This window comes from Lissotriton helveticus, chromosome 4_1 (assembly GCF_964261635.1).
Source record: "Lissotriton helveticus chromosome 4_1, aLisHel1.1, whole genome shotgun sequence".
In the NCBI taxonomy this organism is placed as follows: Eukaryota; Metazoa; Chordata; class Amphibia; order Caudata; family Salamandridae; genus Lissotriton; species Lissotriton helveticus.
In genome coordinates, this window is record NC_136063.1 from 586299305 (window position 1) to 586321463 (window position 22159).

The window sequence follows — 22159 nt, forward strand, 5'->3', positions numbered from 1 at the left end:
TTCCCAAAGTGCACCCCTGGATGGGCAAGGCACTCACCTCCTAAATAGGGGTGGGTGGTAAGCTCCGCTTCGCCGGCAGAGTTCGCAGAGTTTTGCCACTCCACACTCCACTTGGAGTTCAGCAAAAACTCAGCCAGCCTCCGTGTGGCAGGGATTACCAGCGCCCACCCATACTTTATATAGCTTCTTGTAGGCGCTCTCTTAGAGTATAGATTACATATCTGTTGAAGCATGTGACATGTAATAATCAGTCTCTTGAAGCGAGTCTGCCATCTACTGTGTAGAATGCTATGACTATAAATCAAATGTGTAAAATAAGTTATCAATAAACTGCATTCCCCATAAATGGTTTGCCTCTCTGTTTTACGAAATGCCTTCTGCGTGTTGTAGTTTAACATTTTTTGCTTGCATTTGCACTTGCTACATAAGCTCGGATGACAGCCAATGAGAAACAGGTATGTCTTATCTCTGTTCTCCAATGACTAAAACGGCTGTCTATGGCTTGACTATTATTAGTGAAAGTTTGACCCCATCACAATAGAGCTGTAGGCTGGCGGATTGGGTCAGGTGCTCAAGAGAAAGCTTTTGATAGACTAAATGGCTGATGCAGTGGGGAAGTTATAAGCTGCACTTGGCTAGATGTGGGGAAGCAGGAACCAGTGGAGGTTGGCAGGCGAGTTGCAGTAGCCGTGGTGGATCCCTGAGCTCAAATAGTGCGGCAGGTCACCAAGGGGTGGTTGAGGGCTGTATTTTGCTGAACTGGTGTGCTCTGGGGTTCCCTGTCCCGGAGGATATGGGATCAGGGGTGGCTAAGCCTGCTCAGATACTGTGCCTTCCTGATGGCGCTTAAGTGATGCCTGTGGGATGCTGCCGGTGAGTGACCGTGAAGGATAGTCTCCCGCAACAAGGAATCAGTATGAGGTCGCTGCTGTTTGCCTAGTGATAGGCAAGGGGTGCACACAGTGAGATTGCGTAATGTATGTGTGCTAGAAAGAAATGTCAAGAGCAGTAAAATCAAGAAAGAGAGCCCAAAAAAGTATATTGTCTTGTGACTCTTTTTCAGTCAAAGTGAGCCACATCTGCAAAGCACACACATCTCTTTTGTAAACGTGTCCATTCGCTGCTTGACTGCATTTTGCATTTACCACATGCAAACTAATTCCTGCCCTGTCATCCAGGTGCAGGCATATGATGAATTGTAAGGTGGTGACAGTGGCCAGGTGCAATGAAGCGTTCTGACGAATATACACAACACTCGATCTGTAAAATAACAATACTCTACTTCCACACAGCATACTTCACTCTGTACCATTTCCGATACCGTTGCAAAATAGTCATAAGAAACACTAGATAAACACAGAAAGAAATGAGTTAGAGTGTCATCAAAAGCAAGGGTGGGCGGAACTCTGCGGAATCTCGCGGGGTTTTTATGTAACTGCGCGCTAAAACTCCATGAGTTCCGCCCACCTGTACTTCAAAAAGCTCCTTCCGCCATCATTCTCTCCTCATAGAGTGTGTCATCAGAACATGCAGACACACGCTAACTTCAGAAATGCCTATGCCTCCATCAGTTCAACCACACTCACTCTGTGCAGCTAGGTCATGACTTCACAGGTAGGATGTCATCTTGGTGCAAGAGGAAACTGGTGGTTATTAGTAATTAGTAGCAGTATGAGGTTAACACAGAACTCCTCTGTTCATTCACTCTGTAGGGTGGAATCCCTACACACAACTTGTTGTAGCTATCCATAAATATGGGAAATTATTTGAACTATGTGCTATGCAGTATCCTTTAGACACCTTCAGTGTCTGAGATTGACCCTTATATGTTCTTCCATAATGTTTTCAATTCCAAAGTGCACACATTTTACACTGAAAAATAAGACTCCCATGGACCAAACAATGTATTTTGAAAGACTGCTCTATTTTGTTTCAGTTGTCTTGTACTTAGGTTTCTAAACCAGTCTATAATGCAGTGCACAAGGGTGCACATGATTCAGATAATTATCCAAACACGTTGTTAAAAGTTTGTGTAATGTTGGTACATAATACAATGCCAAACAGCTCATTCATTCTTCTTTAACTTCTGAATCTCTGACTTCCCCATGCTTGGCCTCCGCACCATCCCTTACATTGGTTCCAAGGCATTGGTCTCGTCCAGATCATGCCTTCGAGTTTCTACTTGAAGCTGACACCATCTTCAATTAAATCTACGAGTGCTACAAAACACCCCTTACGCCTTATCTTCACATCTCGCTGTAAAACTCCACTTCTGCCTCAGGGCTCACTCCAAATCAGCACTCAGACTTTATACCCACCCTCGTTCCATATAACTAAAACTCTAAACTGATATTCCAAATCTAGCCGAGGTATTTGGAATTTGTGGCATACAATCTACCCCATACTCAAATACAGACATTTATTTGGTGACATAAGTGCATTATGAGTAAACCTATGCAGAATTAGGATTATGCCAGTGTAATTGGAGTAATTTAGATGATCTCGCATTACTCTTGACACAGAATTACAGATAATTACGCAATTACTCCACCTTGCATAATTTAAATCTGCAGGTGTACATTTTCAGAGTCTTGATGCTTTGCACCAGGATCTCAGAAAAATTCTCTCACAGATAACTTTTTTTGTGCCCTTCAGTTCAATTTGGTGCACAAAAATTCTATGAATGAGCCCCATCGGGATAAGGACCTCTTTCTGGTTTTCCTGAGGATTTTTGTTTCCTTTTTAATCTCTTTGTACCTGAAATTAATGATAATTATGTGATTACACCTCCTTGTGTAATTAAGAGGAATTTGGGGTGAAAATCCTATTACAAGAGCACATTTAGTGAACGCAAGTGGCCACTTGCAATTGCTCTTTGTGTTCTGCTGCATTTAGCAATGTTTCTTAGTGCAAAATGCATCCTTGGGTCCATTTTGGATGTGAAGGAGCTTTGAGCTAAGAAAATAGCGCGTAATGCTGGTAGTAATTTAGGGGGAACATCCTACGCTAAGAGCACATTTAGCCTTAGCGAGCTGCCTGCTAAAAGTAACCATTTAGGACACAAGTGGCATTTTGGCACTAAGAAAATAGTGCTAGACACAGAATAACCCTTCTCATGTAATTCAAGTGCAATCTCATTGAATTCTTAAGTAATTCCGCATGATTACACTAAACGGAATTGCACGAGTTACGCCCACCCCTAGTTATGAGTCATTAATAGTAGCTAGCACCCAGAATACAAAGTATGAAAATGAATATCCTCTATGCCAGTGCTCACCTCAGCCCCAGCAGAGCCACAGAAGGACCTGATTGTGGTATTGGCATAACTGCAGCCACACTCCACCTCTTCCCTTTCCTTTCACCCTCCTCACAGCTCCATTCTACCACACAAGCACAGCCTCCCTCCTATGTTTCCCACCAGCCAGTAAAGGGAGCCCAGCAGAAGCTAAGCATCTGGTTATTCTCCCATTGATGCTCTAGGGCTCTACCGCTGGGAGATGTTAGGGAAAAAGATGCGTCCAATGACTGAAGTTGTGGAGATCGCGAGTCATTAATGCCTGTAGATCCTTCGCCAGGTAGGAGAAGGATCTTCCGCCGGAGGAAGATCCTTCTCCTACCTGGCGGCCAAGACATGGAACTCCCTCCCCATCCACCTACGGATGACCCAAGACGATCTCTCCTTCAGGAAGCAACTCAAGACCTGGCTTTTTGAGCAGTGACGGACCCCTCCCCCCCAGCACCTTGAGAAACCTCCGGGTGAGCAGTGCGCTATACAAATGATATGATTGATTGATTGATAGAGGCCATGTCGCGCTCCATGAGAGACCACAGCAAACTGCTACTCTTGTGCCAAGCACCACCCTTCCTGTATTTGGGGCTCTCCATTACAACACTGCAAAGAAATGACTTTTTCAAGCCACCATATGTGCTGCACAGACGCTGAAGCCCAAGATGGGGCAAGATACTACACACAGAGACTTCCAGCCTCAGCACAATGGGCGTGAGAGCATATTTTGGGTGAAGGAGGAGCAGTGCAGGTGCTGAGTGAGAGGGGTTGGGTAAGAGATGAGGCATGAGTCAATGCAAACCATTCATAGAGAGACTACATGTTGCTGCATGATTGGTAAGAGAGGCAGAGCATGTGCATGATTAAGGCCGTGCAGGACAGGCATGGAGCAGCTACAATCCCAGAGCAACTACCTTGTTACTCTTCCACCAATGCACACTGAAAGAAAAGAATGTACATATCTGGAAAATTCTTTGGGCTGATCCACAACATGAAGCACATCTCATAGAACCAATGGATCAAGGGGCCTGGCCCAAACAAGCTGTTGGTTGAAGGGGTCTGACTAGAAACCCTCTCTCTAAAGTGACACAAACCAGTGAAAAATAAACAATTGTGATTTACTTTCCAGCTCAAAACTTGTTTCACTGGAAGTAGTCATACAGTACACAAAGTAGCGCTACTTTGTTTTATTCTGTGTTTAGTGGGCCTACCAAGGATTCTGATGCAAAGCCGTAAAAAAGGTAGAAAATACTTTTCTCCAAAAATGTACACCTGCTTGGGATTGGCGTAAAATTAGAGAAACTTTTTCTTTTCTGTAGACTATTTCCATGTTGTAAATGTCTAGGAATAGTATTTTATACTGAAAGGGTACGCTTCCAATACAAAAGCCTCACATGCACACTCTTGCACTATGATGCAAGGGTGTGTACTTGGTGCTCTATGTTTGATTTATCTGTTTCTCAATGCAAATATTATTTACGCACTTGCTCACAGTGGCGGCTCCTTCACTAAACCGGAGGAGCATCTCCGCACTACTCGCTGAGTGAGTAATCAAAAACAGAAAAAAAACTAATAATAACTAAACGTAATTATCATTTTATTTAAATACTGACTCGGTTGGGGGCGGGGCGAGGCTAGCCTGTTTAGAGGCTTGGGGAGTGGTAGGCACTTCCTAAGTGTGCATGACATTTGGTCGGCCGTCTCGGGCCGGCCAAAATGTCTTGTGCACTTTGCATGTTATCCACCAGGCTGCAGACAGCCTGGGTGAAGTACATGCCCAGGCTCCCATTCTCTGTCTGAGCGCCGAACCACTGTGCTCAGACCTATCACAACGCTGCATTGCAGCACTGTGATTGGCTCAGGGGAGCCTGGGTGCTTCCTGCTTCCACAGAAGCCAGGAAGAGGATGGAAGAGAGGCAGCGGCAGGCTGGTGGGCCGGCCGCATCCAGATATGAGTTTTAAATGAAAATCTCTTACTTACCTCCCCCACCGCTTCCCCCTCAACCCCCCCATGCCCATTCAGTAGCAGTCGCTACTGCTTGCCCATTTTTACAATTCTGTTGGCTCATTCAGACAATGGACACAATTCAATAACATAATTTACATACAATTCAGTAATAATAATAATAATAATAGGACATTTATAAAGCGCATGGCTGCACACAACTGTGTATCCCCGCGCTAACTGCTAACAGACAACTCTCAAAGAGAGGAGAGCCGGAAAGAGGAGATCGAAGAACACTATTGCCGGAAAAGGTGAGTTTTTAGTTTAGCTCTAAATAAAGTTTCCGAGGGTTCCATTCGCAAATGCACTGGGAGGGCATTCCAATGCTTTACAGCTAAGTAGCGAAAGGATATACCCCCCATTTTTGCTCTGGAAATGCGGGGAAGTTTGAATTGTGTCATACCAGATGATCTTAAGTCTCTGATCGGACGATGGATGGTAAGTAGACTTCTAAGGTAGGCAGGTCCTTTGTTGTGGGCAATTCGATGGGCGTAACAGAGGCTTTTAAATCTGATTCTTTCCCTAACAGGGAGCCAGTGAAGTTTGGAAAGGGCAGCCTTGGAAGAGGTTCTTTTTGGGAGACCCAACACCATGCGAGCCGCAGTATTTTGAATACATTGTAGCTGGTGTAAAAGATTTTGGTTCAGGCCTAAGAGAAGTACGTTACCATAATCCAGGTGGGGCGTTATCAGAGCGTGAACAATGATTTTTCTGGCTTCAGTAGGAATAATATCAATGATTTTCCGCAGGGTTTTTAGCGTGCCAAAACACTTGCCTGTTATTCTGCTAACTTGGGATCTACCCGAAAGGTCCGAATCGATCATAATCCCTACGTTTTTGACTTTATCAACAGGACAGGGGAGTTCCCCCAAGGCCGTAGGCCACCATGCCTGAGACCATATCGATGTTTTGTTCCCCACCACCAATACCTCTGTCTTGTCTCCATTTAAACGGAGGCAATTGTTGTCCATCCAAGTGGCAACAGCCGCCATGCAGCTGGAGAAATTGGTGGCGTATTCCTCACTATCTGGGGTAAGTTTAAACATCAACTGGGTGTCATCGGCGTAGCTTACAATGCCCACCCCAAAATTCTCTGCAACGTGAGCCAGGGGTTCCATGTAGATGTTGAATAAGGTAGGGCTCAAACTAGAGCCCTGTGGAACTCCATGGCTCACGCTACGAGAAGATGATTTAAAGGGTGGGCAGTGCAGCTGAAACGATCTTTTGGTGAGAAAAGATTCGAGCCACCGTAGTGCCTGATCTTTCACTCCTATATCCGAGAGTCGAGACAGCAGCGTGGAGTGCATCACAGTATCAAACGCTGCGCTTAGGTCTAACATGACTAACGCTGCTGTCTCTCCCTCGTCCACCATCTTACGGATACATTCCGTAGAGTACAGCACAGCTGACTCTGTGGAATAGCCAGGTCTAAAACCCGATTGCGAGGGGTGGAGTATAGTTTCCTTTTCTAGAAAGGCCATGAGCTGTTTATTAACTGTTTTTTCTATTATCTTAGCACATTGCGGCAGGAGAGAAATGGGTCTAAGGTTTGGGAACTGAGTGATAGGGATATTAGGTTTCTTTTTTAGCGGTATGACTTGCGCTGTTTTCCAGGCTTCAGGTACATCACATTCTTGGAAATATAGGGTTATCATGTTTCTTATATGATCTATAAGACAGTGTTCCATGATGTCCTTACTTTTAACCAGTGGACACACGTCACTAGGAGAGCCTGAGTGAATACCATTGATGATGTTGGTAAGGTCTTTTTTATCAGGTGTAATAAATTTGGTCAGCGTGGAATTTTGAGTAGTTGAGTTTTTATTCACTGCCTCCTTTCCTGATTTAATGGATTTAGGGAAGGTGGCATGAATTTTCTCGACTTTTTCTACGAAGAAATCTGCTATTTGTTCACAGATGACGTTGGAATATGTGTCTTGCGTATCTAAGCATGTGGTGTCTGTCAATTCTTTATAGATACGGAATAACTCCTTTGTAGGATTGTCTGCCTCCTCAATTCTAGTTTTAAAAAAGACGCTTTTTTCCTCTCTTACCATTTTCTGGTATTTTTTTAGTTCAGCTCTATACTTTTCCTTAAGGTCGAGCGTGTAGCTTTTTCTCCATTTGCGTTCTATCGCTTTGCATTGAGTCTTAGCGATTTTTAGTTTCTCAGAGTACCATGGTTCTGATTTAGTTCTTCTCACCGGAGGTTTTGAGGTCCACGGGGCGATTTTGTTTAATGCTTTGTCAAGCCATAATTCATAGTTATTCCAAGTGTCGTGTAGGGACTGACCTGCTGGGGGGGAGTATTCCTTTAATGCGCTAATAAATCTTTCCGGGGTGTAGTTTTTCCAATTGCGGCGCTTGCGAGATAATAATTTATTAGGCACATTATTAGTAATGTTACTCTGTATGTCAAAAGTAACCATATAGTGGTCGGACCAAATTATTGGGATAGGGGGGAGAACTTCAATTCCTTCCCAAGTAGCGAAAATTGGGTCAAGGAGGTGACCTTGTTGATGAGTGGAATGGGTGGATAGCAATTTTATTTCCAGTGCTTGCAGTGCTGTTTTGAGCATTTGTGCCTCTTTTGCATTATTGTCTTCAAAATGCAAATTTAGGTCTCCTAAGATCATAAGATTATTATGTCTTATGGCTAACTGGGTGGATGCTTCTATGAGTTGATTACAAAACGAGATTGGAGTGCCAGGAGGGCGGTATATAAGAAGACCCGCAATGGTCATAGATGGGTTCAGTTTTATAAAGAATGCACCACATTCAGTATTTATGATGGCCTTATTAGTGAGGGTACATTCTAACTCTTTTTTGCATATAAGTGCAAGTCCTCCACCACGTTGTTTAGGCCTGTCAATTCGTAGGAAACTATAATTCGTGGGCACTATTTCCAAAATATCGGAGGAGGAGGATTCCTCCAACCATGTTTCAGTAAGAAACATTACGTCGAATCCACCTTCCTGTAAAAGATCGTGTATTTCAGTTTTATGTTTTGTCATTGATCTGCAGTTTAGCAACAACATTTTAAATTTGGTCATCGGAGCAACGTTGTTCTTTGCTGTAGGAAGTGATTTATGACATATTTTACAATGCTCAGGTATCATCGTGCTAGGGTCTATGGTGTGCAGACAAGATATATTGGAGGTCTTACCAAGTTCAAATAGCGTTGGATTTGAATACTGGATTCTCTGACAATCCGCCTTGCGAATTATCTCCCCTGATTTTTCTGCAGGGGCATAGAGTCCTGCCCCGTGCCCCGTCCGGTCACGGACGGGCGCAGACGGGCAGGACTCAGGCTTGACTCCGGCGTGCGACCGGCGCGCCCGCTGAACAGTTGATGGTTTCCTCGTTCACAGGGTGCAAAACATGGCTTAAAACATCAAACAGATGGATATTTTAAGCCATGTTTTGCACTCTGTGAAAGAGGAAACCATCTTTGTATAAGTTTGTGGGTAAAATTAAGTGTTCGAAATTGAGTGCCTTGAATCATACAAGCTAGAGTGCAAACATATATCTAGCACATATAGCAGGTTTGACTTCACTAGGTGCATTGCGGCAGACACCAAACAGAGCATGATGGTGATTTAAATGAAAAATCAGTATCATTGGCCTTATTCTTCAAAGTTTTGTGAAACAGAAAGAAATATGTACTCTGCTGGGGGCTCCCAAAGCTGTTTCCCAATGTCTTTCTGTGCCGGAAAGACCGGCACAAAAAGGCAGTGGGAAACTGCCATTGTAATCCCTCAGCTGAGAAGAGCCGGCCGGGAGATTACTGCAGGGTTTCCGAATGGCGGACGAGCTCTCCGAGCCCGTCGTAGTACAATCGGAAATCCAAGTCGGATTCCCTTCCAACCGAGCCCATCGAAATGTTTCGGTAGGAAGGGATCCCGAACAGCAGATTCTGATGCCGGCAGGAGAACTCCGACTGACAGTCGGAGCCCTTCCTGCCTGCATCGGAATCGGGCCCTTTGTGTCACATTTACACACGTATAAATGTCAGGAATTGGAATACAGCAAGAAATCTATGATTGCTGCAGATTTCCCGGAAGTATTTATGGAACCTTTGTTCTTGACTGGCAGCAAATGAAGATATATGCTTGCTTGTGAGGTGTGTTCTCAAAGCAGCACCCCAGACTACCTGGAGTTTGTCAGTCAGACCACTGAGAGCGCCTCTTTGTGGTTCATAGCAACCATCAAGCCAAGAGTTAATAACTGCTCCATCTACAAATGCCTGTCACCTGCTGATTTAACATGGATAAGGTTTTTCAATCCAACAACCTAAAAGAATTCTTTAACGGTCACTCCAACTCGATCTTTCACCAAAAATTCTCAGTCCATCCAAGCCCCAAGGCTTTTGACCTCATTTGTGGGAGAGATTCTCAGGCATGTTGACAAGGGCAGTGGATATGACATCACATCCTATAAGTCCTAATGAGAGACTTATATATATATATATATATATATATATATATATATATACCTCAGTCTGTTCCTCTCAACAGCTGACTATTTGTTGTGGAAGGATTAGAGGGTGGTCAAGGGAGAACATTTCAAAAAGTAAACATGACTCTTAAAACAGTGTGAACTTTTTATGACTGGTGATTAGGGGTGGCAGCTACAGTCCACTCATATTAGCAATATCATGATTGCATAGTTGGAAGTGGCATGTTCTTATAGTTACTCAATAGCAGGAGGGAGGGCTAGGTGTCACTTGTACTGATCCATATCCGTTTTCTGTTATCACCTCATCAGCAACTGGCCACAGCGTTGATTGCCGCGGGTTGTGCGTATGCTGGCAGGAAATCGTTGTTCTAGGCTGTTTACCAGGATTAGCAATCTGGGGAATATCTCGAAAACAGAACAGTTCTCACCTCTTGTCCAAATTTCATGCACTCCTGTATACTTCGTATTTTGATTGGCAAGAATTTCCAGAGTTTTTCCACTTGGACCAAGAATTCAGAGCTTCCTTTCATAAGGAGGGGTATGAGGATTCACAGTGCTAATTTCGAGAATAGCACCCTCTTTTGTAACTATTGTTTGCAATTTAACTGTAACTAAAGTTGTTCTGTTCCATGGAAGGTTTTATGACGGAGGCGGACTGCCCTTATCATCTAGCCATAGTTAACCATTGAAGGGCTTGTAAGGCTGTTATGTGTTCCTTGGGGTGTAGACAGATATGAGGTCTTGCCTCGGCATTCTAGATATGTTGTTGTTTGCATATAAGAAAACACATGGCCCACAGGCACAGGCTGATGGTGTAGCCTACACTGGGGATCATGAGGGAGAGGATAGCTTTTAGCTTGTGTTGGTATCCAAGGTGCCCATTTGTTGTCAATTCTTTTAGCCTTGTTAAATAGTTATTTTGGACTATTGTGATGTCTCAGTCGTGAAATATCAGAATGTGCTTTGTCACTGCTGTGACAGCCACTCTACAAACCCAAACCTTTAAACTAAGACCAAGTAGCATCATACCACCCTTCCGTAAAACTATTTGGCACCTCTTCAGAGGGTATATAGTGCTATGTAAATGCAATTATACAACTTGGGAGGCTACAGTCCCTATATAAAAACCTTTCTCAGATGTTCTTATTAGAGAAGAGTTGTGACATCTCTTGTCACCTGTAATAATGAAATAATACAGCTGCTTAACTTTTATAAGTTATTGCAGATCACAAAGTGCAATTAGATCTAAAGTGTAAACAATAAAAACTGAAACTGGCTTTTCATTCTTTTGATCTGTTTTTCTCAGATGAACCATGATCAGCAGAAAGAAGATAATTATAGACATGTTTATTTTTTGCATGTACAGATCTTTACAGGAAAAATAGAATCTCTGCATGTTTTTGCACATTTAGCTCACATGAAACTGATTCTAAAATTTAAGTACAACAAATTACTAACTGCTTTTTGATGTGTTTAATGTCCCACAACATAATTATTTTTTCTTCATGCTTGCAACCATACCATCTACTTCAAATAAAAGAGCAAGATTTCAAGGTTTTTAGCAGTTTATGGAAAGGGTGATGGCATGTCTATATATTATAAGGAATAATATACTCTCTGGTATATATTTAAAGGCTATTGCAAGTCATCTCAGAGTTTCATGACCACCTTATGGTGATGGAACCTCTTGGTGATTTGCAGTTTCCTTACAATCTATGGCGGTCAGGTACTTTATCCTATGAATAATGCAGTATAATAAATGTTTTGCTGTCTACTCCACTGTTTCATTAATATTATCACATTCTTCCTTCCCCCGTGTAGGTAGCAGCAGCATCTGATGTCATACACTTCTGGCCAGATGAGTTACTGCCCTGCCCGAGTGAGCTCATCGACATCCTGTGCAGGGATGATGAGGTGTGGCGCTTTGGACGCCTGCAGAATGGGCAAAAAGTTCTCTTTCCTGTCAAGTATGCTGCTAAGAAAAGTAAGTGCTTGCACAAGGTTTGTTTAATATTCATGCAGGCTTGGAAACTTCCATCTTGCGGCCTTGTCAGTGCCCTGGTATTCTCTTCAGAAAAAGGTTTCATTGCTCATCCGAGAACGTGTAGGTTATGCTCTGCTGTTAACAGTCACCTAAAACGCAATACATCGCAGGGTGGACACACAATGCAATTAAACTAGTTTAATGTATATGCCTCATAATTTACTTCAGTCACCTAGAATGAAAATTCCTGAAATGGTGTTTCTCAATTTAAAGCATTAATTGGATTGTATGCGTTTACGTATGATTTTTTCCCTTATACCGCTCATGCATTGTTCAGTGACATTTTCTGTTACCTTTGTGTACTTAGAATAATGTTAGCACCTAAAGGATTGCCCGAATGGTATTTAAGACTAAAACACCCCGACTTACAGATTTCATCCTTTGGAAATCCTGATGGCACACAACAGGTCAATGGACCTTTGCCACTGTGGTCCGAATAGAGCTGGAACGAAAACACATATCATGCATATATCATCAACTGTCAGATCTTTAATGGTCAGTCAATGACGAGAGGTTGGATACGTTTTCAAAACCTTTATTTATCTTAAAGGATTCGTATGGTTTTGTCATCTTCATTCAAATTAGTTTGATTTACAGAAATGTTAAATAAAAGGTTGATAAGTGACAACATAAATCATAAACGGAGTGTTCCATAACGGAAATTGACACTAACCTAACTAAAGAGCCTAATCTACCCTTTTCAGAGAAACGCATGCAGAGTCCCTTTTCAGAAAAGAAGAAGATTTTGGAGCATAGGTAGAACTACCATAAAGAGTTATTCTGGAAACTCAGCCGAGTTCCCCACAGCTGCAGTAGCAACCATCAGCATATCAATGACAGAGAAGTGATGGTTGCAGTAACACTGATAAGAGAAATGTAAAAAAAACACCTTTAGCAATAGCTGTCGCTAGCAAAGGGCAAGGGTGCAATAGAGTGACTTTCCATAGCAGAGTCATAAAGTATCTCTTCCAAGTTAGTCTCAGAGTTCAGAATGCGGAATCTTCCTTAATTAGCTAGGAACACTCATTAATATAAAATCACACAATAATGTAACAAATCCTTGTGGGTGATCAAATCTCTCCTCCAATGGAATCCCCTCATCCGATGGTGTTGTCAACATTTATTGCTTCTTCTACCAATTCCCACAGTAAACATTCACACCGGCACATAGTAAAACACTGTTTCAAATATTAGCAACATAAAGGAAGGTTCTCATGAGAACCCCGTTACCTGAGCTGAAGCTGCGTTAAATGTCTATGGTGAACACAAAGGGTAGTCAGATGCACTGAAACAAATATATCAATGATGGGCTAGTTAAGCATACTTAAAGTATATCAAACGTTTTGTTCATTCTAACAGCCTATTCAATATGAATTACAGCCAGGTTCATTGCTATGTGAAATGATCTAATATGGTGTGATGAAGCTAAGGAAACAATCTTGAAGCCAGCACATTCTTTAGCAAGATGCTGCTGCTAGGCAAAATGTGCTAGATAACCGTCAATTTAGCTATGCGCAAGAGTCGGAAGAAAAAGGTTTTCGGGCCTAAATAAAGGGGCAGATTTAAGAATTTTTCTTTGCGTTATTTTTATTTACATTTTAAGGCAAGCACATTTTCTCTACGTGTTATTTTTATGAATTCTTTTTGCAACGTTAAAAATGCATTCTAAAGAGATTCTTACATGTTATAAAGCAGGCACATTTTTCCTACGTGTCATTTTTTATGTGAAAACATTTCTGCAATGGTTAAACACATTTTAAGGTGAAATTCTAGTATGGCCTGCAAATCAAAAATGAGTTTTTAAAATTCATTCCTTACAGAAAAAAACCTTTTAAAGTTAAAAAAATGATTGCAGGATATTTTCTCTTTGAAATGCTCTTCATGCCGACAACTTGACAAATGCAAAAACAACAATTGATGGACAGAATGCAGAACAATGTCATACATTCACCCCAGTACAGAGATCTGGGCCTAAATCCATCGTTTTTTTGCACTCCACACCACCCCAGGTCAGACATGGCCATATGTATATCAGCCTTGACCCTGTGCCTCATGGGAACAGTCCAGCCCGAACTGCCAAGCCATGCCTTCCCTGGACCGGAAACAAGCTTCCGAGGACCGGTTTCTGGCATTTCAGCCGTCTTCAGCCCGGATTGCTTGAATCCAGTGGCAAAGTGAGCAAGGGACTCACGTCTGAGCATACCCATCCCACTCGGGTGACAAATGCAAAAACAACAATTGATGGACAGAATGCAGAACAATGTCATACATTCACCCCAGTACAGAGATCTGGGCCTAAATCCATCGTTTTTTTTGCACTCCACACCACCCCAGGTCAGACATGGCCATATGCAAAATCAGCCTTGACCCTGTGCCTCATGGGAACAGTCCAGCCCGAACTGCCAAGCCATGTCTTTCCTGGACCGGAATCAAGCATCCAAGGACCGGTTTCTGGCTAACAGCCGTCATCAGCCTGGCTAGCTTGACTCCAGTGGTGTGGAGAGCATGGGACTCACGTCTGAGCATACCCATCCCAATCGGGGTGACAAACTTGGCAAATGGCGCACAACCAATTTAGGACAAGATCTAAAACCATGGAATTAAATGAAAAACTATGCTCATACAATCCCAGCCATCACATGCGTTGAGCCAGGGGGTGCTCCATCTGCTACAGTTCCAGCGCATCGAACCTTACTGTGCTCAGTCCCTTTCACTTTCATAATCAATCATGGCCTCTTTCCCTGCCCATTACTCCACTGTGCACATTAGAATGCCGATGAAATTTCCTCACCAGATCATGTGAATCTTACATATAAAAACGAAAACAGATGGTTTACTATTGATCCAAAAAAATCACTTTTTACCTCCAGTTAAATTATAAGCAATGTAGATAGTATTTTGCTAAAAAATGCAGTTTACCACTACTTGTACCAAATCCCAAATGGGGGAGAATACACCTACCAGATTTCCCAGTAAAGTATTTTTTACATCCTATAATTTTGAGAAACCACGTTACTCGTGCTCACAAGACAAGTGACCCAGCTGTCCCATGAAAAAAAGCGTCTCAACATTTTATGTGGTCTGACCTCCCTTTTTACTTATAAGCATGTTCTCCGAGATTGCCCCTTATATCCTTTATATTTCAGAATCCTATTCCTCAGGATTCTCCTTTGTTGCCTTCTGTCTTTTGTCTGCCTGTGGGTCCTATATGTATTATCTACTTTATATAAAATGTTCTCAAGGCACATCAGTGTCTGACTTGCAGAAAGTGCTGCAAGAAGCTGCGTAATTGGGTGCTATGACAACAGGGTTCATCTGGGCTTGTGCATCAGGGGGCTGAGAATACCTTTCAATGTGTGTGTATCTGTGTCAGTGGTCCCTTCTTCCATGATGTTGAACTGCTCCTACTCAGGTACACCAGCTACGTCAACCAGCCAAGGAACACGGCCGCCATCGGGTCTTCAAGAAACATGGTCCTGGCAGTAGGATGCCACTCTCCTTCCACCGGCAGATGCACCTGCCTCCTCTCAACTCCCACAGCATAGGAAGAAGTAAGCCAGGCAGGGTAGATCAGTGTGCTCACCCCCAGCAAGACTTACAAGAGAGTTGTCCCAACGACGGCTTGAGGCTGTAGTGCTTTGCTCTCTAAAACACTGTAGATTTACATCAGTGGTCACATTCCTCAAATTACAAAGCTCTGCACTGGAGTACTAGGGTGACTTTTGGAGCACCTTTGAGATACAATTCAGCAAATACTTGAGAAAGATTGTCGAAAGCCAGTATGATGGCCAGTTATTTCATGCTCCAAGCAGCCGCCTAAAGCGATCTGAGTGTCAAATCTGAATATTGGCATGGGACACTCTTCCTTCCATCCTTGTGAGGAGGGCAAATTGAGTACCTTAAATTGAGTAATCATAACATCTCTTATTTACAGTGCTTGGAAATTACAAGTGGTACAAAGCGCCAACAAAACATGATATTTTGATCAAATATGCTGCAACCACCTCCAGATGTGCTCATGTGCAAGTCCTTTTGACTATGATAAAAGGGAATTGGTTGACATCTGAAATGCTCTGGATACTATCTGAAGCGTGGTTTGTGTGTTAAAGATGGGGACATGTATTTCTACAGACAGGAAAGAATGCACCCTAATGTACAGGAGTACTAACAAGGCATCAAATGGTAGTTATCTGGATCAGAACCGTTTATGTGGTGATACCAAGGCTCCCCTTTTTATTGTAAACAAAAGAACCGTCTGTACTGACCAGTGACAAACTCTTTCCAAACGATCAAACAACGAATTAAATTCTCCTAGAAGCTTAAGAAATGTCGATATTTTTTATTCTGTGAAGATGTAAAAGGTTAAATTTACTTTTGTTTTCTGCCTTCTTCGGCTGTGAAACGTGAGTGATAGTGAAATGGCTTGCTAACTATGTTAATGCCTTCATGTTGCAGGAGACACATCAGAAACAAGAACTGCAAAGTCACGTGGCAACCACCCCGATGAAAACTCTGCAGCATCTGAAGTAAGCCAGGAAATACTGTGGTATTCGCAGCATGGGGCATTTTATTTTTTAAAGATGTGTCTTTATCTTAACCATTTTTAGGCAGTCCTGTTAGTGTTACAGGGTTTTCACTAAGGTCTGGACATCTCTGCTACACTCTCCCTTGTCCCTATGTGTTCTCCTTTACATCTGCATTTCAAGTTGTCTTTTATGCACCCCTCTTCTCCTCTTCCTACTCGTAGTTGTAGGGATTCATGTTCCAGTAAGCAGGGTATGCTCAGAAAGTGTGCATGTGCTGTGCTGGCTGTCAATGCCCTTGGTACTGGCTGACCAATCACCTGTATTCTATCATTCTTTCACTTTTTACATAGGCTCAGATCTATTTAAATTTTCCATGCTGTCAGCTAATTTTAGCCTGTTGTTAGTTTTTATTGTACTTAATCCTCAGACATCACATCATATTTCCCAACCGTTCTTTTGACAAATGTAACATCCTGTGGCCCTAGTGACCAGTTCAGCAGTCACAGATGTTTTTTCGCTGGTCCACCCGCTCGCATATTGTTTATGGTTATCTGCTGAGCAGATATTGAGAAAAAAATCCAATGAAATTCAGTTTCACCCTAAACTGCAAATTTCGGTCTCAGGGAGTCTATTGGTTTCCGTTGATGATTTCATTTAGCCAATCACATTTGAAGGAATGTTTCAACACAATATACATGGCCCAAGGCCTAAAAAGCCATATCCCGCACATAGTTTCAGTTGAAACCGTCGGTAACTAGTGAAGTCAAATCTCCACCTGGCCCAATCCACTGCTATGGAGGACTTTGCCACCTGAACCCCCAATCCTTCACATTTTATGAGCACCAGGACTAATCCTCCTGAAGGTGACTCACCTCAGTGTGTGATATATGAAAAACATACTTTATCACCTGTATCTGCACCCCTTCATATAGTACAACATGATGACACCACCAGCTGTTAATAAACAAATACAACCGGCTACTCCACAGTAGAAGACAAGTAATATACATTAGTAAACCTTCTATTACTCTAATAATGACAACAATATTTCCAAATATCTTATTGATAAAACCCACAAAAACAAGTGAGACACACTCATTGACCACACTAGCCGTGTGCATCTCTTTTCTTTGGGGAGTGGGATTCCCCGTATAGCAAGCAGTACTGATAAAAATTAGGACTGAGTCACCTTTATTATAAACCAACATTTCAGTGTATGTCACTTGGAGATGACAGAAAATCTCTCCCAGACTTCCTCCAAATTGTACCAAATAGATCACTAGAAAATATGAGAATCGTAATCCTTGAATAGTAAGATGGCTTAAGAGATTTTCCAGGGTGTTAAATGTAATTTCCTTTAGAAATGTTACCCACTATTGTTCTCTGAAGACTAACCTCGCCTCAAATTCAAAATGGACATAGCATGTGAATGTCCAGCTAGATATACGCCAAGGTTTACTGACATCGCACACTCAATCTTGCTCGTGAAGGTGGTAAATTGTCCCAATTAATCATGACACTATAGACCAATAAATATATCAATAATTGTGGCACCGAAAGGACTGTCATTGGCCATGGGAATGCTACATAGCACTTCTCCAGAAGGTTCTGCAGAAAAATAATTGAGCAGGATTCCAAGATTGTGGTGTCCTGCTCCAAGGTCAGCTGTGTGTCACGAAGCTGAGGTCAGAGTCTCAAGTTAATACACATGTTCTTGTACTTAATTGGCAAAGGAAAATTAAGAAATGATATTGAATGTGGAAAATAAGAAAATGCTATTGGTTTTCCGTCTTTGGACAATTCAAATATTGTACAAGACTTTAATGATGAGAAAGAGACGGCAGCCCCCCAAAGAACTTATTTAGCCACAGCAACTATGTTGCAGGCCCTGAAGCTATGCTGGGCAAGCCATGTTCAAACTGACCACATCACAAAGTTTTTTGTTTTTCAAAAAAACAAATTCCCAAAGCAGGAGTTTGTTGTTAAAAAAACAAATCTCCCGATGTGCTGGGAGATGTTTCCCAACACGTCGGGGACCTCAATCAACCACCAAACATTCCCTGGAGGTCCCAATGGGAAGGAATGACTTCATAACGTCTGCCCTCAATAGAGAAATAAGACCGTCTGAGTTCCATTAACTGACAACCGAATGTCAGTTAGGCCGTGGGTCAAATGTTTCTGCAAGCGGAGTCTCCAGTGGTGGAACCATGGTGGTTCTCCGGACACAAAGGCATGATTACGGCATTGACGGTGCATCACTGGACCGGTCCCGCCGCCACACCACCAAAGCTATGGTCAGACCGCCCTCCAGATTAGGAGTTTCCTTCTGTCTGGCGGGCTGGTTTTTGGTGTTCCCAGGGCAGTGCCTCAGAAAATGTGCACCGCACTGGGAACGCCAAAAACACTTCCTGCATGACATGGACTGAAATTCCATGCCATGCAGGAACTGGAGTGCATGCACACAGGGGAGCACATGTTGTGCTCGCTTGCATGCATCCCCATTCGGAGGAGGCTTTGTTTCCTCTCCACCATGGTGTACAAGGAGTAGGAACCCTCTATGACACCGTCGGCGGAGAGGAAACTCATAATATTCTTGGCCAACCATACTGAGGCCTCCTGATCGCTGCAACACTCCCAGGAAACGGCAGATCCCTGGCGGCTGCGGTGGGGAAATGTCGGTCCAACCACCCTAATCGTAATCGGCCCCTTAGTAGAGCAGGGACCCTGTGAGTTTGGCAGACAGGCTACTCTGCCACTTTATTGGCAGAGAACCATACCTAACAAACTCTAAATAAACCCCTGAGACTGACCTGGCCTCGTCTGAGAACCTCTGTGGACATATGTCTGTCTAAAAGGTGCCAGCTCGATGTTACAGTGAGTGAACCTGTGGTCCACTTCATGCCAGGCTGTATTTTGTACAATGCAGGACTTACAATGGTACTAGATTAATAACACAGAGCCTGATTCTACTGAGGCTTCGACTTTTCTTTTTCAGACGGTTGCAGTCATGATAAAAGATATTTCGCACAGGGTGTAGCTATCCAAAATGTTAATTTTTTGTGTTAAAAATATTTTAGTAGTTGATTGCCTTTTGGTGGCTTATTTGTACATGAACTGGTGCCATGCACATTATTAAATAAAAATGCATTCAACAAAGATCTTGCTTCTTGTTTGATCTAGGCTCCTCCAGCTGTTCCTGACACGGTGACGCAGCGCAGCCCAGTCCAGGAGACTCCGCCGGACAGTCCTGTGACGGAACAGTAAGTGCGTTGTTGCCACTTTTCCAGGGGCCGGCTCTACCCTCACCACAATGGCGTCTCTGAGAAGAATAAGCACGCGCCTGGTGCAGTCCGCCGGGAATATGAAAACTAGCAGGTGGCCCGGGTCAGAGGTCACGTCCCTGGCACAATGAACTGCAAGAGGCAAATGTCTCCATTCCCCACAATCATCCTCAGAATGAAACTCTGTGCACACACAGAACTGCAGGTTCAATCGCCTGAACCGTTATTTTAGTATTGTTGCCCTGTTGCTCATACGCTTGAGAACTCCAAATGTGGTTGACATTTGACAGAAATCTTTATGCAAAGCACCTCATATACATGCAAACGACAATTGTGTGCACTTTAAATGTGTACTTAATAATCAGGAGGCGGGTTTTTCATTCAAAGTAGCATTCAATAAATCTACAGTGCAGTCAGTGAGCCCCCTTCGCCTCTGTGCCTGCGTCTTTACATCTGCTTATGCAGAGAGACAGAGTGTTTCCTCGTTTGCTTGGGGCCACAACCCCATGCAAATGAGGGTATACCCCTCCCCCCCTTGTGATTAGGCCTGGGCGAACAGTTTTACAGAAGGGCCGCACAAGCGTCTCCAACATCCTTCTGTAATATCAAAATGCCCCAGCGGCGCAAAAGAGGGTAAAATAGCTGTTATGTTCCCCGGGCTCTTCCCGTAATATAGTCACCTGTGTAAAACACACAACATACCACTTCTCGTTCTGCAAACCTCTTTAGACTAGTGACTATTTTATATATACATCACATTAGACTTGTCTTGCAAAAATGTTTCAGTTCGGCAAAATGAGCTTATATTACACAGTGATTGAATTTGTATCACGTTTCCAGTTTAATATCAGAATCCTTTTATCCACCATTATATTTAATCCCACACATTTTCTGTTGCCTTCAAACGATGTCCGAGATGGTGCATTTTCTAAGATCAGACTCGTTCCCATCACCTAGAGGATCTCACATATCTCCTAACCAAATACAATAGAGTTGCCCCTCACATGTCCTTCTTCTGTTATTGTACTTTAGAGCCAATTTATGTAACTTTGCTGAAGACTATACACAAACCTATGTTGTCAGAAAGATAACACCTAGTGTTTCACAGCAGAAAGGCTTTCAGCTTTGGGACAAAAGTTAAAACAAAATATAGACTTCCAATGCTGCTTTTTTAGGTCTGGTGTTAGCCAAGAAGTTTAAATTTTACTAAACTTTATATATATATATATATATGACACTTTTTTTTAATTTCAAATCGTTTTTATTGAAGTAAGAAACCAAAGTAAAAGACAGTACAGTAAATCTTCCGTTACAAGTGATTCGATACAGATATTGTCAGACAAGCACAGAAATTACAAATAATAAGAAAGAAAGAGAAAAACAATTCTTGCTTATCTCATTGATACAGATTAATATGCCGAACACTCAACGTGTGGACGTAGCGGGTATGACTCTAATATATGGACGCAGGTGCACACTCATATATCTCAAGTTACTATAATAAGAACAAGAACACACTGTATCAAGGTGGATCAAAATGGAAGGAGGATATATCTAACGATTTCCACAGCTTCTTATTGGATGGACACCACGTAGAAGACTGTAATGCCTGATTAGTAGCACCTCTTAGGAAAGACAGCCATTCCTGCCAGATCTTGAAATGTACCTCATTGGCACATTTCCACTTGCATAACATTACCTTACAAGCCAATGTTAACATTAAATCCAAAAGCTGGCGATCTTGCTCATTTGACAGTCGTGGTTCCAGCCCCCCTAGAATGACATACACAAAGTCCTGTACAGGTGTTATTATATATGACACTTTTTAATAGAGGCTTTCAGCCAACCCTCTTCTTTCATTAGGTTTGTTGTGTCATTCACATTCACTGTGAGTGACAACATTCTGCTTCTTCTCAACAAGCACATCCGCACACGAAGTAGTTGCCTTCAGTACCGGGGGGCTACTATAAGAATGCGTGTGTTGCAGACCAAAAAATGCCTTTGATTATAGCTACTTTTTTTAGTATTTGTTAGAGCCCGATAGCTTCTTTAAAATAAAGGTTTATACAAACCATGACAAAAAAAAACAGTTTTCATTCAACATAGGTACTCATGTTAAGGTCCAAAATTAAGGCTGGCCGCATCGCATTCATCGTTTCCTCATAGAGTGATGCTGAGTGGGATACCTACATCATAGAATTAGGACCATATAAAGGGTATTTATGTTCAAAGAAAACTGGAAAGGGAATTCACATAAAATACAAAGGCCTGGATTTAGAAAGATGTCACAGAATGCAGTTCATCACCCAAAGTTGCTGCAGTGCATGACACGGAGTGAGCAGAAAAACCTATATCTACAGAAATATGGCACTTTCCTGCTCTCTCCTTTGCACTGGCACAAAATCAAGCTGCCTAGTGCCACGCACAGACCTTTGCACCATAGCACAAGGGTGTGTGTGTGTGTGATGCCTAGCATAGGTTTACTGTGCCTAGATACATTTTTTAATTTTCCCACTTCGGATGTGTGCTGTACAATGCAGCACACATGCAAAATGGGAA

The 22159-nt window shown here is 42.6% G+C and overlaps 1 protein-coding gene across 1 annotated transcript in view; it reads left to right on the forward strand.

The window, feature by feature from the left end:
- Positions 1–22159, forward strand: part of VXN (vexin) — a 62564-nt gene that overhangs the window by 35407 nt on the left and 4998 nt on the right. The window contains exons 3-5 of the mRNA XM_078685631.1: positions 11571–11733; positions 16249–16319; positions 19500–19579. Of these exons, the coding sequence (XP_078541757.1) occupies positions 11571–11733; positions 16249–16319; positions 19500–19579 (314 nt within the window). The remainder of the gene's footprint in view (positions 1–11570; positions 11734–16248; positions 16320–19499; positions 19580–22159) is intronic.